The following is an 18631-nucleotide window of genomic DNA, read 5'->3' on the forward strand; positions in this document are numbered from 1 at the left end:
ATCTGACCAGGGGACAAGGCAGGTTCTCAAGTTCCAATCAGTCAATGGTATTTATTAAGCACTTGCTATGTGCAGATCACTGTACTAAGCAGTTGGAAGAGTGTAATGTAACAGAGTTGGTAGACACGCTCCCTGCCCTCAGAGAATTCCATAAAGATAAGAAACAGAATTTGGTTCCCTTGAGAGTTAGGAGGGGGAAACGTTTGCTCAGTTCTTAGAACTCATCTCCAAGAGACTTGTCACCATCTACATAGAAAGCCATAGCTCATCTGAACCAGTAAGTGAACCCTCCATCTTGATCCTGTTCCTGAGAAGAAAGATGGAAAAGTTTCTGAATGGATCTGTGACCTCTGGGCATTTGATATTCACCCTACCCTCAACCCCACAGCATTTATGTAAATATCTAAAATTATGTATTGTAAATTATGTATTTATTCATATTGCTGTTGTCTCCCCCTCTAGACTATAAGTTCGTTGTGGGCAGGGAACGTGTCTACCAACTCGGTTGTATTATACTCTTCCAAGTGTTTAGTACAGTGCTCTGCACACAGTATGTACTCAATAAATACTATTAATGATGATGGTGGTGGTGTCAGCTACCATTTGGGGCCAGGTGAAAAGGTGATGTGTGAGAAGAGCGGTACATTATCAGATCACCAGTGTCTCTGAAAGGACTCCAGACCCCATGAATCAGTGGCTTTTATTGAGTGCTTATTGTGTGCAGAGCATTGTATTAAGCACTTGGGAGAGTACGATACAAATAGACACAATCCCTGCCTCCAAAGAGCTTACAGTCTGAGTGGGGTTGGGGACCAAAAAATGCACTGGAGATTGAGCTTTCTTTATCTTGCTAAATTGAGCACAACTTGGTCCTAGGTTTCAACAGAGCTGTAAGTGTGATGCCCACCTCAAGCAGGGTTGGAAAGCATGTCTTGCTGGCTGGCTAGGTAGTGAGTGCCTTATATATTGGATTTCCCGGAGGACTCCCGGAGGAAGTCAGGAAAATCCCAGGAGTTGCCAAGCGGGTTTTTAGGATACAGTTGGTGGACCTGGAAATCACATGAGAGAACCTGAAATCGAGAGGCAACAGGTGCCCGACATGGTGTATGTCTTTAGCATTTATCCTATCTCATTTAGAGGTCCCCAGGGCTTAGGTGGAGTGCCCTCTTTCTTGCCACCTGGGCGAGCAACCTCATAAGGTCACTTGGTGAAATGATAATCCATCCTGTTCTGGGAAGCAGGAAGTGGCAGGCCTGGGAGTCAGTAGCCAGGCAACCACCTGCGTTGCTGAGTAAGGGATGAGATCAGTTTGCACAATCCTTCTAACTGCCCAGGGCCCGCACTTCCCAAGATTGCTCATCCAGGACACTTGGCTTGCTTGCTGATTGTGCCCTCCTCTCTAGACTGTAAGCCTGTCCCTCTAGACTGGAGGCTCGTTGTGGGCCGGGACTGTGTCTTTTAATTGTTATATTATACTCTCCCAAGTGCTTAGTACAGTGCTCAGCACACAGCAAGCATTCAGTAAATCTGATTGACTGACTGACTGACTCCCCAGCACTACCCTGCTTGCACAAAGCTAGGGAGAGAAGAAACCCAGCATTCACATATTTCATTGTTGGTTCTCCTTTTCTCTCTCTCCTTCCCTTTTTCCCTCTCTCAATCTATTTCCTGCCCGTCCTTCTGTTACCCACCATCCATTCCAGCAGCTGCAACAGTCTCATTTACCTCGGCAGCATCTCCAGCAGCAACAGCAGCAGCAGCAACAACAGCAGCAGCAGCAACAGCAGCGGAACCCTTACCCAGTGCAGCAGGTCAATCAGTTTCAAGGTAAATCCAGGATGTTTGCCTACGTAGCCAACTCTCTTACTCTTTCCCCAACCAGAAATGTGTGTAAACCCATGCGGAGCATGAACTAGGAAAGAATGTGAGTATCGGGAGACCTGGATTCCAGTCCCAGCCCTGCCGCTGGCCTGCTGTGTGTGACCTAGAACAATCATTTTACTATTTTTAGTATTATTGTTATTATATGAATAATAATGGTATTTGTTACACACTTACCAATCACTTACTACAGGTAATACAGGCTAGTCAAGTTGGACACAGTGCCTGTCCCACATGGGGCTCACAGTCTTAATCTCCATTTTACAGATGAGATAACTGAGGCACAGAGAAGGGAAGTGACTTGCCAAGGTCACCAGGAGACGTGTGGCAGAGCCAGGTTTAGAACCCAAGTCCTTCTGACTCCCAGGTCCATGCTCTATCCACCAGGACACCCTACTTCTCTGATAATAATAATAATAACGGTATTTGTTAAGCACTTACTATGTGCCAAGCACAGTTCTAAATACTGGGATGTATATCTGATAACCAGGTCAGATACTGTTCCTGTCTCATGTGGGACTCACAGTCTAAGGGGAATGGAGGACGAGTAATTCTGAATTGTACTTTCCAAGCGCTCAGTACAGTGCTCTGCACACAGTAAGGGCTCAATAAATATGATTGAATGAATGAGTGAATCCCCTGTTTACAGTTGAAGAAACTGAGGCACGGAGAAGGTAAGTGACTTGCCCAAGGTCACAAAGCTGGCAACCGGTGGGACCAGGATTAGAACCCACATCCTCTGATTTCCCAGCTTGTGCCCTTTCCACTAGACCATGCCACTTGGAGCAGAGTAGAAAGAGTGAAAAGAGCATGGGCCGGGGAGTCAGAGGGCCTGGGTTCTAATCACACAGCAAGTGATCTCGGGCAAGTCGCCTAATTCTCTGTGCCGCAGTTCCCTAATCTGCAAAATGGAGATTTAGTATCTGTATTCCCTTCTACTTATTCTGTGAGCCCCCTGTGGGATTTACCACAGTGCTTCGTACAGTGCATAATTATTATTATTAATATTATTATTATTCTGCCACTTCCCCTCTCTGTTTTTCAGTTTCCTCTTCTATAAAATGGGGATAAAAGTACACTGACCTCATAAGGATGTTGTGAGGACAGTTTGAGATGAATAATTTGAACAGAACTCTGGAAAAATGAAGTGCTATGCAAATTCAAAACATTATTATTAGAAGTAATTATTAGTTGCTTTTATTGATAATTATTTATTAATAATAGTAGTAATGAGAATAATAAAAAACCACATTTCACCACTTCCTTCCCATAGCATAACACATTGAGTAGGAGAAACAGCTTGTCCTACTAGAAAGAACACGGGCCTGGGAGTCAGAGGACCTAGGTTCTAATCCCTTCTCCGTCACTTGTGTCCTGTGTGACTTTGGGCAAGTCCCTTAACTTCTCTGTGCCTCAGTTACCTCATCTGTGAAGTGGGAGTTAAGAATGTGAGCCCCACGTGGCCCGTCCTACCGTGACCAACCCACTTAGCTTGTATCTCCCCCAGCGCTTAGTACAGTGCCTGGCCCAAGTTATAATGAATTCCAGTTATAAAAAAAGAAAGAGAACAAATTCTGCCATTGCTCCACTACCAGGAGTCCACTCCAGGGGATACATAGCCAGGCAAACAAACCAGAAACTCACAGTCTTAGTCTCCATTTGACAGATGAGGTAACTGAGGCACAGAGATGTGACTCCTCCTCCCCCCTCCCCCAACTGTAAGCTCACTGTGGGCAGAGAATGTGTCTGTTTATCATTGTAATGTACTCTCTCAAGTGCTTAATACTGTGCTGTGCACATGGTAAACACTCAATAAATACGATTGAATGAGTGAATGAATGAAAGAAGTAGTTGCACCCTCTGGGCCTGGAAGCTTCTTTGTGCCTCCTTGAGATGAAGTTGGGGGTGTGGAGCAAATATCAGGAGGAAGAGTACCAATGTACATTACAGGTACTAGACCTTACAACATCTAGGGGACAAGCAGGACTTCCCTAGAGGAGCAGCATGGCTTAGTGGAAAGAGCCCGGGCTTTGAGTCAGAGGTCATGGGTTCGAATCCCGGCTCTGCCACGTGTCAGCTGTGTGACTGTGGGCAAGTCACTTCACTTCTCGGTGCCTCAGTTACCTCATCTGTAAAATGGGGATTAACTGTGAGCCTCATGTGGAACAACCTGATTACCCTGTATCTACCCCAGTGCTTGGAACAGTGCTCCACACATAGTAAGCACTTAACAAATACCAACATTGTCATTATTATTAATATTATTATCATTCTTTCTGGATTGGCCATATGTTCCCTCCTGAAAATGTTTGGAGCCCCGTTAGCAACCTTAGTAGATGCATTGGGAGCTCTGGGCATTTTTAGGAAGTTTCAGCAGGGGATAAGCTCCGCTCCTCCCAAAAGCTTGGGGTGAGCATACCAACAGACGGTGACCCAGGACCCCTCTGACCCCTACCTAGGACTGTCAACGTTGGCTGCTGTGTATCCAAGGGCTCAGAGAATGGGAAAGTATGGGGAATTCTAGTGCCTTTGCTTCCATAATCTGGAAGACTCTCCACAGAGATAAGTCCATGTGCCCCTGGCCCTGACCCCATAGGCTTCCCTTACCTACCCGCTGCTCATCTCAGTGGAGAAACCAGTTTTGAACACTGCAGATTCAAAAAATATTCACCACATTGCTTGGAGGGATGGGGTTATCGTGGTGGTGGAAGTAGGACATTGTTGCCACTAGAGTCTCATTCACTTATTTAATGTCTTTTCTCTGTTTGGCCTCTGAATAAATGAAGTGTCTTACTGAAGAAAGTCACCTGGCCCTATTTCCTCCTGGCTTTTTTAATAGAAATGTCCCATCAGCTGATCCTGGGAAATTAAAGTTGTGATGGCTGAATGCAATCAGTGTGGCCTGTGAGGAAGTAGGCCCAAATCCAGACCAGGATCCTTGGGAAAGCATAACTTTTAAATTTTGCCATTCCTGGGCACATCACTGTTGTGTGCTTCTTATTTAAGACTTGTTTCCCTCCTTCTTTTATCCTTTATAAAATAGAAAACCCCTGGCGAGAACTGCCCAGTCTGCTGAACAGACTTTCATTTGTTTTAACTCACTCGTCCCCTATCACCCCTCAGTACTAGATTGCACCCCATCCCCAGAAGCAAAGATCATCCATTTTTCAGTCGGAAAATGATACATTTTCACATACTAGAGAAGCAGCATATTAGATGATAGAGCATGGGCCCAGGAGTCAGAGGACTTGGGTTCTAATCCTAGCTCCACCTCTTGTCTGCCGCATGACCTTGGGCAAGCCACTTAATTTCTCTGTGCCTCAGTTCTCTCAACTGCAAAAATGGGCTTTAAAACTGTGAGTTCATGAGGTACGTGGACTGTGTCCAATGTGATTAGCTGTATCACCCCAGGGCTTACTACAGTGCCAGGCAGAAATACCTTAAACGGCACAAAGTTTGAAAGGACCTTTCCAACCTAGGGGGTCCCAGCCACCTGAAGTTGAGCTACGAGTTTACCAAGACACAGGGCAAAATATTAGGGTATAATATTTTCTGGTAGTCATAGCGTCTTCAGTTGGGATTGTATGATTCATGATTTAATATCTCCAGAATTTTCCTATTTTTCAGCCAATGCCATATCTGAATAATGCATGCTTTTGAAACCATCAAATTCAATCCATCACTGGTAATTTTTTGAGTGCTTACTTTGTTCAAAGCACTGTACTGAGAACTTGGGAGAGTACAACGAAAATTAGAAGTGTGGTCCGTTAAGCAATATCTTAACAAAAATTAATTAGAGACTCTTCCTGTGCCACCCATGGGATATTTTTCATTTCCAAAAAGCTAGTGACCATGAGCATCTTGCCTTGGGCTTTGTTCTATGCCTGAAGTGGTTAGTTTCACAAATACTTTCTGCGTTCCCTCTGAGTGAAGAAGCACACAGATCTTTAAGAAAACCTTGTGGCCTGTGCTTTAATGCAAAACCTATTATTATCAACCAGAATATAATAATATTACATCAATAATTCTCAGTATTTCCTAAACATTAGTCTAAAAAGGGATCGGTTGCTAAGTGTATGACACAGACACAGAATGACGCTCACTTTTTAGAGGGACTTTCTGAAGATTGCCGCCTTCAAATACTTCAAATGACTCTAGGCGTAGATCTTGGTTAATGAAGAATTCTCATTCATTTCAACTGGAAATGAGCATTTTAAAATACATTTAAATTAATGTTAAAAGTAGTTATTTCTTCTGGTAATAAATGCTGCCTGAAAGAACTGAAACTAATTTGCCTAGATAAAATACCCTAAGTGTCACTGGGTACCCTAAGTTCATCTGTGAAGCAAGAGTTACTTTCCTGGCAAATGGAAAACTAACAATACAGCTCACCCACCTTGATGGACAACTCACGCATGCACATATCCTTTTCTTCCAATGCCATGTCGCATTCTACCCAGGTAGGCACATGAAAAACATTCCCTAATTCCCCAGTAGCATTTTAGCCAAAATGCAGGGTTAAAACACAAACTATGGAAGACCAAGTGCATTTGGATACTAGAGGTAGGGTGACTGTAAGGCAGACATTCGGTTACAACAATCGTGCTTCCAGCAAAAGTAGATTTTAATCACATAAAATAAGTAAACACAAAATCAAGTAAGAGTAACCCTGCATCTTTAGTGTCTTTTCTCCATGGCAACGTTGCTATCTTGGAACAAATTATTAGAATTTTGTAGTGCACTGAAGAACGTTCTTGTAGCACTTCAATCATGGCAGTTAACGTGCTAGAGAATCCAGGTGAGTGTCGTTCATGGTGTTGCTAATGACCAGACCAAAATAACATGTTTATCTTTATCAACCAATCAGTCAATCAGTGGTAACCCTTGAGCACTTTCTGTGTGCAGAGCACTGACTAAATGCTTAGGAGAATACACTACAACATAACTGGTAGACACATTCTCCATCCAGAATGAGCTTACAGTCTAGAGGGGAAGGCAGACATTAATGTTAAGAAATAAATTACACATCTTCTACGAGTAGACACTGGTATTTTCCATACAATTTTCTAAAATAACTGAACATGAGCAATCATCTTTCATCACTGAGATCTGTTACAAGCATGTTTAAAAACACAATTTGTTCCACATTTCAGAGAGAAGCCCTCACAGGTTAACAGCCGAGTGTTTTAACCAGAACTTTTTTTTACGTTTTTCACAAAGATCCTAAATTTGAAAATATGTCTCAGCATTTGTATCTGAACTCAGGCAGAGTGACTGACTGGCTGAGTGGTCATCATTTTTTTTTTATTTGTTTGATGTATTATTGACCCAAAGCCACATAAACTTAAGTCATAATCAAAATTACTGTAATTTTCTTTCTTAAAGATAGTAAATATAAGACATTTGCTGCTCAGAAATCAGTAACCACATTAGTGAGACAAAAAAAAAAAACACACAAAAAACTTCTTTAGTTATCCACCAAGATCCTGAATTTTACAAGGTTAGGCTATTCTCATTTCGTTTCTCTTCACTATTACAAGGTGAGCTAAAATTTGCTTATAATATTGATTGACTCACATGCTGCATCTTCTTTAAATGTCCAGGAAAAAGTATTTTTCTTTTTCTCCTAGACTTAATCAAGAACAGGGACATAGAAAATCCATTTGTGTGCACCTCCTGGTCTATGAAAACATTGATTGACCCTCTGAGACTGACATTTCCATTCCCTAAGCCTATGTGGAAACTTCTTTGGAACATACAAATTGATGCTCTGGTGGTTAAATGGAGTGACATGGGAGTGAAAGTTCTTCTTCAACTTTGTTGCAGATCCCTGCTCCTTACCACCCTGCTAATGAAAGAGTTGTGTTCCTCTGAACAATGATGTGTGCCCATTTTGTTTTTTAGTGGCATTTCAGTGCTTACTATGTGCCACACACTGTACGAAGCCTGATTTGTCCGTGTAGCCTATTGCCAGAAAGGCATAGCTCGGGTTGGCGCAAGCATCCATCTTTTAGTACCACCTGTGTGTACCTTGGTGGGGTGTTTCTCCCCAAGGCCCCCAGATCGGAATAGCTCCTTAGTGAAAATATGCCCTTTAACCTCGCAAGTCCTGCACAAATCTTAAGGGAAATCAGTCTGATGGTCTCTATCGATGTTATTGTCTACTTAACCATGTTCCACTCCACAAATTGAAAATAAAATGTGGTCAGCAATTTCTTTGCGCAGTAGCTTGGGAGCTGGATTTTTTTGCCCTCTGGGGTAAGAGAGGGTTATGGGCGCCCCCTGAAGAGTTGAGGGAAAACACGTTACATCTGACCAGTGAATAAAGAAGGGACTAGAGTGTCAATCCTTTGTGTGGAAGAAAGCATGGGCCCTCCAAAATTGGGAGAATTGAAGAGTTTGCTCTGCACAGGGGGCGTTCAAGGACAGAAGTGGCTTTATTTTTTCCAACCTGCTTCACTGCGGCGAGAAGCAGTGTGGTGTAGTGGACAGAGCACGGGCCTGGGTGTGAAGGTCATGGGTTCTAATCCCAGCTAGCCGCTTGTATGCCACATAACCTGGGGCAAGTCACTTCATTTCTCTGTGCCTCAGTTAACCTCATCTGTAAAATGGGGACTGAGATGGTGAGCCCCACATGGGACAGGGCCTGTATCCAACTGGATTTGCTTGTGTCCACCCCAGCGCTGGCACACAGTAAATGCTTAATAACCCATCATTATTATTATCATTATTATTACTATCATTGCTTAGCCCATGGAGTGGGATTGACTGTTTAATTCTTTTCCCTGTAGGTTCACCTCAAGACATAGCAGCAGTGAGGAGCCAAGCGGCGCTGCAGAGCATGAGAACCTCCCGAATGATGGCCCAGAACGCAAGCATGATGGGCCTGGGACCCTCCCAGAATCCGGGGACGATGCCCTCAACGGCCACAGCTCAGTCGGAGATGGGAATGCCCCCTTACGGCAACACATCCACCAGCCAACCAGGAATGTACAATATGAGCCCAGGAATGAGCCAAATGTTGCAGCACCCAAACCAAAGCGGCATGAGTATGGCGCACAATCAAGGCCAGGGCCCGAGGCAGCCTGCTTCCGGGCAGGGGGTAGGACTGGTGAGTGGTTTTGGGCAGAGCATGATGGTCAATCCTGCCATTCCCCAACAGCACCAGCAGCTGAAAGGGCCCGTCGCTCAGGCTTTGCCCAGACCCCAAGCCTCCCCAAGACTTCAGAACATGATGGGGAATGTCCCCCAAGGAGCCCAAAGCTGGCCACAGAGAGGCTTACAGGGCATGCCCGGGAGGACTAGTGGGGAACTGGGGCCGTTCAACAATGGCACCACTTACCCCATGTCGGCTGGCCAGCCTCGGCTGACTAAACAACACTTCGCGCAGGGGATTAGTCAGTCGGTCGTGGACACGACCACCGGCACCGTGCGAGCCCTCAATCCTGCCATGGGGCGGCAGATGATGCCGTCGCTGCCCGGGCAGCCGGGTCCCAGCCAGACTCGGCCCATGGTCATGCCCGGGATGAGCCAGGGGATGGCTGGCCTGCCTGGGTTTAGCCAGGCTCCCACCCAGCAACAGATGCAGAGCGGCTCCTTTGCTGCGAGCGGCCAGGGCCAGACCTATGACCGGACCCCCACTCAGGACATGTCCTACAGTTACGGTGGCGGCGAGGGCGCCGGGGGCTCCTTCCCCAGCCTGGCGGAGGGGGCCGACCTCGTGGACTCCATCATCAAGGGTGGCCCAGGGGATGATTGGATGCAGGAGCTCGATGAGTTGTTTGGAAATCCCTAAGCCGGTTGTGACCCTCAGAGCTGAAACTCCAGGGGCGAAAGTGAAAGAAAAAAAGAAAACGGGATGTTACCCCATCCTTGTTTTTTTTTTGTTTTTTTAACCCGCACAAATTGAGCTGGACGGCAGCCGGCCGATTGTGAAAGAGCCCCGTGGCCACCGACGACCTCAGTGGGCCGTGGTTCACAAGACTTCCGGGTGGCCATCTTGATTCCGCGGTAGACACCCGTGAGGGATGAGAGAGACAGTCGGAGGGACAGGCTGGGGAAGTGAGCCCTCCCCCTCCCCCGCTTCCCTCCGGGGAGAGCCAGAGGTCTCCGTGAAGTGAGAAGGGGGCTGCCGCCCAACGGCGAGGGGTCCCTGGGCCCTCCCGCCCCAAGACCGGCCGGCCGCCGCTTTCGGGGCCAACGCAAAGACAGATGCTCAAGCTGGGGAAGGAAACCTACGGAAGCTGCTGGTGTTTGCACAGGCCGGGAGTGTGGATCAGAAACGTGCTGAACTCCGGGTGGGAACAAATGCCGGGTTTGAAGACGTACTCCTACTACAGTTGAAGGACGGGGAAGAGGGTCGGTCCGAGCCTTCACGGGTTGGGGGGAGGATGGGGGCAGGGAAGGGAGGGAGGAGTGAGGAGGGAGCGGGTATCCCCTCCCCCACCATCGCAACCGTAGAGACGGCCCTGCCCACCGCCAGATCAGGATGGCCGGGCAAGTCAGGGAAGCGTAAATCAGGCGATGCTGAGAGAGAGAGGGCCATTTGAGGATAAGTCTATCACTGGTGATAGTGGTGACAGCCACGGTTTCGGTAGCTGGGTCGGAGTCAAGACCCTCTCACGCTTCCTTTGGGCCCAGCTGAGTGCTGAGCATCGAGGCAGTTCCTTCATCTGGGCAGCGTAACGGCCGAAGGAGAGGCGATAGGGCAGCCACCGGCTTCGCCGGGGAGGTCGCTCGGGGCCCGGTCCACTGCCAGAAACTTGCCCTTGATTCACACGGCTTTTCCTCACAGACTTTCCCAAATGAGACTGCTTTCCTTAGCCAAGCTTCGGCTTAGCCAAAAAGGGTGAATGAAAGCACTAGACTACATCAGAAGCCAGAAGAGATGCTGAGGGTTAGATCGGGGACTCCATTTCCCCTTCTCTGAAACAAATAAGATTTGAGTGAGGACCGTTTACCTGGACGAGAGGCTCATACTCCTATTTTGCCAATGCGTGCGGGTAATTCTTATATCAGTGAACAGAGAAAAGAATTTAAAATGGGGGTGATCCTGGTCTGCTCTGTGAAAATTGTTAAGGGACCCCTGAAGTCTGAAAGGATGGTGTTCGCTCATTAGAGGGAATCTAATTAGAGAGAACAAGTGATTTCCTTTGTCAGCATCAATAAAGCATCATCCTCTACCATGACTCTCAAGCCGCTAGTGACACCCATCCCCTTGGCAGATAGAAGCCGGTGCCTGAAGGATTGGGGAGCCAAAGTCAACTGATATGTCTTGTTTTGAAAAAGAGGAAAAAGCAACCACACAATCATTCAATCTATTTAAGCCTATGCCTGGGATCCCCTTAAATCTGCTATAGCTGAAAATGTATCCAAAGGAACCCATGACCAATAGATTTGTCCTCATTTATTTCCTGCCCATATCTTCATTTGGAAGGGCAGGGAAAGGGAATGGGTGTCGGGTATGTTAGAGAAAGAGAAGGTGTCAAGCAAACGGTCTACCCTGTTTTTCCATCGACTCCATGCCCAGACATTTCTGGTTTACTCCTGTGTATTCTCTCTTAATAATCAAGGCCAAGTTGAGGATGGCACCCACAGGCGTCCGGGAGAACTGGAGAGGTACCCCACCGCCTTAGTGGAGCAAACCTGCCTGAAGGATCACTTGGCATTCCCCAGAGGAAGAGGGATAAAGTGAGGGTAAGGGGGAGGGGACATGCTCTTAAATAGCCGTCCCTCCACCACCTCCCGAATCCCACTGCCTCACTCTCTCTAAGTGGGGGGTGGGAGGCAAGAATGAGGCTGTCCAGGCTGGGATGAGGGAACTGGGTCTCTGCTTCCCTAAAGGTATGTTTAAGAAAGCTATACAACCAGAGAAACAAGCATTAAAAAAAAAAAAGCCAAAAAAAAAAAAGGAAGGACACAGAATAGACTACATATTCACATCTATCTGAAAGGTACAGGAACTACATGTGCAAATGATGACAGGAAGCCAGAGGTGGATAGTGGAGAGTCCAGTGACTCTGGAGAGCTTCCTCCAAATACTCTGTACTGGGACCAACTAATAGGGAGATAGATTTTAATAGGGTTGTTTTGTTTTTTTTACTACGGTGCTGATGTATATGTAATGTCTAAAAAAAAAAGTTATTTGTAAATATGTTTTTACAATACTGCAGATATCACTGGGTCTACTACCTGTAAAATATATACATATAAATATATATATACTGTTGTTTAAAATAGAGTATTTTTATTTCATTCCTTAACTCATCATCACTGCAATGGTATTGCACTTCAGACAATGTCTAATTACTAATTTGTACTGTATTACCTGATGGCAACTTGCTCCATTTTATTCAGATTTTTCTAGTTTTCTCTTTTTACTTTGTACATTGAGCATTGCTTATTTCCTTTAAAGAACTGTACAGAACTATGAAATGTAGAAATGAAGTGATGTTGACATACCACTTTTAAAGAAAAAAAAAACAAATAAAACATTGTTACCTGAATCAATTCAAAGTCTGATTTCTGGGGCTTCCCCAGCCAGAGCTGGAAAGCCAATTATTCGGCTCTTAATCTTTATTGTTCAAAGTGAGACTTAGTTTAATGAAGGGTAAGGGTTTTTTTTTTTTTGATTGGCTGAGGAATTACCAAAAATAATGAAGAGGCTTGTGCTTTTAAACTCATCATCTGTATCCTTATTATTTTTAGCATTTATTGTGCAACTGCCAGGAGCTATAAAAAACATAAAATCGAAGATGGTCTTTGGCCTGCGAGAGCGACAAGGCACAAACCAGCAATCTGGATGGAAAGAACAATAACATCAGGGCACACATGGCTGACAACGCAAAACTGAGGGCTGGAGTGTTTAGGAATATTGAGTTTCCCCATGAGAAACAGGATGTCCTAAATCTTCTCAGTTGATTCTGTGGGAAATCAAACTGGGTATGGTACAAGTCCAGTGAACTACTAAGCAGTTCCATCTGGTAACCCTTCTGCTTCCTGAATGTAGATCTTCCCAGTGTTTCTTATTGAATTAGCATCTCTCCCTTGTAATATCCCAGTCAACCTAGATGAAATAGGCCCTTAGTCTTTCTCAGATGATTTACATGAATATGCTGCTCTCGTCTGCTTTGCTCCTAATACTATTGACTTTAGGGAGCCCTGTTATCCAGGTGGACGTATTTTTGGTGAAATAATGCAATTAGCAAGACCGTGGATATGTTGAGTGTCTTTTAAGAATTCCAAAGTGGTTGCACATGTCATCTCATTTGTCTGCCAATGTTCCAATGAGGTTTGTGCTTCTCAAGGAGAGACATTTGCATATCCTCTGCAGTAGACCACCTGGTATTGGAAAACATTACGATAAGGAATTGGGGAGGACGGTATTTTCAGATAGAGGACTGACTGGAAATAGTGAGCCAAATGGCTCCCAGCTTTTCTGTCCCAGTGACAGTGTGGGTCAGAACCAATTAACCCAGAGAAGCAGCATGGCCAAGTGGCTAGAGCTTGGGCCTGGGAGTCAGAAGGACCTGGGTTCTAATCCCAGCTCTGCCGCCTATCTGCTGTATGACCTTAGGCAAGTCACTTCTCTGGGATAATCAGTTCTGACCCAAACTGTCAGGACAGGGACTGTGTCCAACCTGATTATCTCATATCTACCCTAGCATTTATAAAAGTGCCTGGCACATAGTAAGGACTTGACAAATGCCATAGAAAAATACCTACTCCCATCAGTTCAGCCCAGGCTGGTCCCAAGCCCACTGTGCTGTAGAGGGCAGTCAGTCCCCAAATCCCTCCCCTCCTGGGGGTTCAGGTCAGGGATGTGGGTCTTCTAGGTGACGTTTGGGACCTATGGAACCATGATCTGGGATCTAGAGGGATGTGGAAGGGGTTAAAGAAAGCTGGGCAGAAGAAGGGAGCACTGGAATGAAGGGGAGAAGGGAAGAGGCTCTAGAATTGAAACAGTCTCTCCAGAATCTCAGGACTGGAATGATCTAGGACTGTCTAGACTCTCCAGGTCAGCTACTGATGGGTGTCGGTCCCTCAGAAGAGACCCTACCATTCCTACCATTACTCTTCAAATTCCTTGAGCAAGTTGTCTTTAGCTGCTCTCTCAAGTTCTCTCCTGTAATTCTCTCCTTGAACCCCTCCAATCTGCCTTCACTGTCTCAAAGGTCACAAAAGATCCCCTTCTTGCCAAATACAAGGGCTTCTAATCCATTCTAATTCTCCTCAACCTCTCAGATACCTTCGACACCGTCAACCACCCCCTTCGCCTGGAAACAACATCCAATCTTAGCTTCTCTGACACTGTCCTCTCTTGGTTCTCCTCCTATCTCTCTGGCAGCTCATTCTCAGCTGTATAGAAAGTCTATGGAATTTAGAAATGAAGTGATGTTGACATACCACTTTATCAGAACACTTTAGCAGTCTTTTGCAGACTCCTCCTCTGCCTCCCACCCCCTCACTGTGGGTGTCCCTCAAGGTTCAGTTCTGGGTCCCCTTCTATTCTCCATCTACACCACCCACTCCCTTGGAGAACCCATTTGCTCCCATGGCTTCAACTATCACCTCTGTGCGGATGATGCCCAAGTCTACATGCCCATCCCTGTTCTCTCTCCCTCTCTGCAGTCGATTAGACTGTAAGCCCGTCAAACGGCAGGGACTGTCTCTATCTGTTGCCGACTTGTTCATTCCAAGCGCTTAGTACAGTGCTCTGCACATAGTAAGCGTTCAATAAATACTATTGAATGAATGAATGAATGCATTTCCTCCTGCCTTTAAAGACATCTCTACTCGGATGTCCTGCCATCACCTCAAACTTCACAGGTTCAAAACAAAACTCCTTGTCTTCCCTCCCTAAACCTTTCCCCTTCCCCTGACTTTCCCATCACTGTAGACAGCACCACCATTCTTCCTGTCTCACAAGCCCATAAATGTGGCGTCATCCTTCACACCTCTGTCTCATTCAACCCACATATTCAAGCTATCACCAAATCAAGTTGGTTCAACTTCACAACATTGCTACAATTTGTCCTTTCCTCTCCACCCAAATGGCTACCATGTTAAACCAAGCATTTATTCTATCCTGTCTCAATTACTGAATCAGCCTCCTTGCTGACCTCCCTGCCTCCTAACTCTCCCCACTTCAGTCCATACTTCTCTCTGCTGGCTGGATCATTTTTATACAAAACTGTTCAGTCCCTGTTTCCCCACTCCTCAAGAACCTCAAGTGGTTGCCCATCCACCGCCGCATCAAACAGAAACTCCTCACCATTGGCTTTAAAGCACTCAATCACCTTGCCCCCTCCTACCTCAAGTTGCTACTCTCCTACTACAACCTAGCATGCTCACTTTGCTTCTCTAATGCCAACCTGTTCACTGTATCTCGATCTCGTCTATCTTGTCACCAACTCCTTGCCCACATTCTCCCTCTGTCATGCAACTCCCTTTCCCTTCATATCCAACAGACTACTACTCTCCCCATCTTCAAAGCCTTAATGAAGGTACATCTCCTCCAAGAGGCCTTCCCTAACTAAGCCTTCATTTCCACTTTTCCCGCTCCCTTCTGCTTTGCCCTGACTTGCTGCCTTTATTCACCACCTCCCCCACAACCCCACAGCATTTATGTACATATCCATAATTTATTTATATTAATGCCTGTTTCCCCCTCTAGACTAAGCTCGATGTGGGCAGGGAACGTATCTGTTAGATTGCTGTGTTGTATTTTCCCAAGCACTTAGTACAGTACCCTGCACACAGTAAGCACTTACTAAATACAATTGATTGATTGACCCAAAAGAGAAGCAGCATGACATAGAAGAAAGAGCATGGATCTGAGAGTCAGGGGGCCTGGGTTCTAATAAAGACCCTGCCACTTTCCTTCTGGGTGATTTTAGGCACATTATTTAATTTATTGGTGCCTCGGTTCTTAATATGATCTTGGCAGTCACTTAACTTCTCTGGGCCTCAGTTACCTCGTTTGTAAAATGGGGATTGAAATTGTGAGTCCCACGTGGGACAGGGACTGTGCCCAACCCAATTTGCTTATATCCACCCCAGTGCTTAATACAGTGCCTGACATAGAAAGCACTTAACCCATACCACAGGTATTATTACTATCTCTAAAATGGGGGTGAAATATTTGTTGTTCCACTCCCAGGTTGTGAGCTCCATGTGGGTCAAGGACTAGATCCAGTGTGATTATCTTGTAGCTACCCCAGTGCTTGGCACACAATAACGTTTAAAAATTATTATTGTTATTATTAGAAAAAGGGGGAAACTAAGTCAGGTACAATTGCTATCACATGCCAAGATATACAGGCTTAAATATACATACACACTATTACAAATATACAAGCAAGGTTTTTTAGATTCATACATAAAATTATATATAATTGTGGTACTTATTAAGCACTTACTATGTTCTGAGACAAGAAAACCAAATTATCAAGGCTCTGGAGGAGGAAAAGGTATATTGGGGATCTGGGGAAGAATTTCAAAGGTTCTCTCCAGCCTACTAATTGACTCTGATGGTTCTGGGAAATGTAGTTCCCGGCAGGTACCATAAAAATAAGTTCCTATGTTCTCTTCAATTCCTTGCTCTCAATTCTAACCTCCAATAGGAGTCTGAACATTGTAGTGGCCAGCTTCTGCTCATACATATGTTGTTTTCCCATGATGTTAGTTAGAAACTAAATTTGGGGTTGTTGGTAAAAGGGGCCAGAGAGGCAGGATCACAAAGCCAGAGCTGTAAGTTAAGACCTTAATTATCCCAGTGTCCCTAAGATGCCACAAGCAAGCAGGGCATCTCGTTTAAACCGTGAGCCCGTTGTTGGACAGGGATTGTCTCTATCTGTTGCCGAATTGTACATCCCAAGCGCTTAGTACAGTGCCCTGCACATAGTAAGTGCTCAATAAATTCGATTGAATGAATGAATCCTTTAAGCATTCGGTCCTGTAGAATCACCTCATTTGTGCTTCCCAGCAACTGACAAACTAATCTTATTCTACTGCTGAGGGAATCAATCTACCAATCAATGGTATTTATTGAGCATTTATGTGCAGATCACTGTACAAAGCGCTCAGAAGAGTACAATCCAACAGTGTTAGACACATTCCCTGCTCACAATGAGCTAAGGAACACCTTCAGAGCTTGGAAGGACACGCTGATACCAAATGTAAGCCTGTAGTGGCCAGCCTCTGCTCACACATATGTTGTTTTCCCATGATGTTAGTTAGAAACTAAATCTGGGATTGTTGGTAAAAAGGGACAAAGAGGCAGGATCACAAAGCCAGAGCTGCAAGTTAAGGAAGGCCTTAATTAACCCAGTGTCCGTAAGATGCCACAAGCAAGCAGGACATCCTTTAAGCATTCAGTCCTGTAGAATCATCTCATTTGTAGATGCAAGAGTCGCAGTTGTTGGTGAAATTATCCCTAGAGAAAAGAGGCAGAGCCCTACTGGAGTTGACCGTCCATTTGTAAGAAGAGGCGGAGTCAAATATTGCTTCAGAGCAGCCGTTTCAACCTCAGGAAAGTCTCTGACTTCCTCCGGGGCAGACTGCATGGGGAAGTTTATACCTGCTTCACTCAGATAAAATTAAGCAGCAAGGTGTAGTGGATAGAGCATGGGCCTGGGAGTCAGAAGGATCTGGGTTATCTTCCCGACTCCGCCACTTGTCTGCTGTGTAACCTTGGGCACTCACTTAACTTCCTTGTGCCTCAGTTCCCTCATCTATGAAAAAAAGGATATTAAGTCTTAATCTGTGAGCCCCGTGTGGGATATGGACTGTCAAACCTGATTACCATCAGTCTACCCCAGCATCTGGCACATAGTAAGTGCTTAGCAAATACCATAAAAAAAGTTAATGCTCCCCATGGGGCAAAAATTTGGAGTCCTATTCATAATCAGGCCTTCCCCAGCCCAAACCTTGACTGGCATTGAAAGTCTCAGCTTCCACCCGGCCCAACTCCACGGTTTGGAGGAAAATATTGTCCTGCAGGGGGTCTGTTGTTTCGGTGGGTCATGGCCCTTTTAAATGGCTGTGCGATGCTTCTGCCAGGATCCCTGCAAACACAATGCTGACCAAGACCACTCTTGCAGCCCACCTGGAAGGGTAACTGGGTGTTTAAACGGTTCGGTTTATTTAGTTTTCCCAAGATAAAGCACGTTTATCTGGCTTCTCCTCCACCCTCAGGAGGGTGCCTGAACCCCCTGAACTCAGCGGTGGAAGTCAAACCGGGGAGCCAGGTGAGGCATGTTGTTTCCGAGTGCTTGTGGGAAATTTAGGAGTGGAGATTTCACAAGGACTCCATTCGGGCCTGGCCAACTTTGAGCATCCTTCAACTGGGGCTCACCAAGAGCTTTCAAACAGCCCCTCTTCTGAACGTTCCTCAAACTCCTGGAAGTGTCAGCCAGGGAGAATAGGTGAGAAGGAGTCATTTCCTCTACTCCCTCTCCCTTCTGCATCACTCTGGCACTTGGATTTTTTTATGGTATGTAAGTGGCAGACACTCTATTAAGCACTGGGCAGAAAAAAGCTAATCAGGTTGGACGCAGTCCATGTCCCACATGAGGCTCACAGACTTAATCCCCATTTTACAGGTGAGGTAACTGAGGCACAGAGAAGTGAAGTGACTTGTCCAAGGTCATACAGCAGACAAGTGAGAAGCAGCGTGGCTCAGTGGAAAGAGCACGGGCTTTGGAGTCAGAGGTCATGAGTTCAAATCCCGGCTCCACCACTTGTCAGC

At 45.7% G+C, this 18631-nt stretch overlaps 1 protein-coding gene across 2 annotated transcripts in view; it reads left to right on the forward strand.

Annotated features, from left to right (window-relative positions):
- MAML3 (mastermind like transcriptional coactivator 3) overlaps positions 1–12390 on the forward strand; it is a 411281-nt gene extending 398891 nt beyond the window's left edge. The window contains exons 4-5 of one of the 2 annotated variants that reach the window (XM_029076595.1): positions 1704–1827; positions 8673–12390. In XM_029076595.1, coding sequence (XP_028932428.1) covers positions 1704–1827; positions 8673–9676 — 1128 coding nt within the window. In that variant the 3' untranslated portion in view covers positions 9677–12390. The remainder of the gene's footprint in view (positions 1–1703; positions 1828–8672) is intronic. The other variant, XM_029076596.1, reaches the window with a different exon arrangement.
- Positions 12391–18631: the final 6241 nt, after the last annotated feature.

Source organism: Ornithorhynchus anatinus, chromosome 12 (assembly GCF_004115215.2).
Source record: "Ornithorhynchus anatinus isolate Pmale09 chromosome 12, mOrnAna1.pri.v4, whole genome shotgun sequence".
NCBI lineage: Eukaryota > Metazoa > Chordata > Mammalia > Monotremata > Ornithorhynchidae > Ornithorhynchus > Ornithorhynchus anatinus.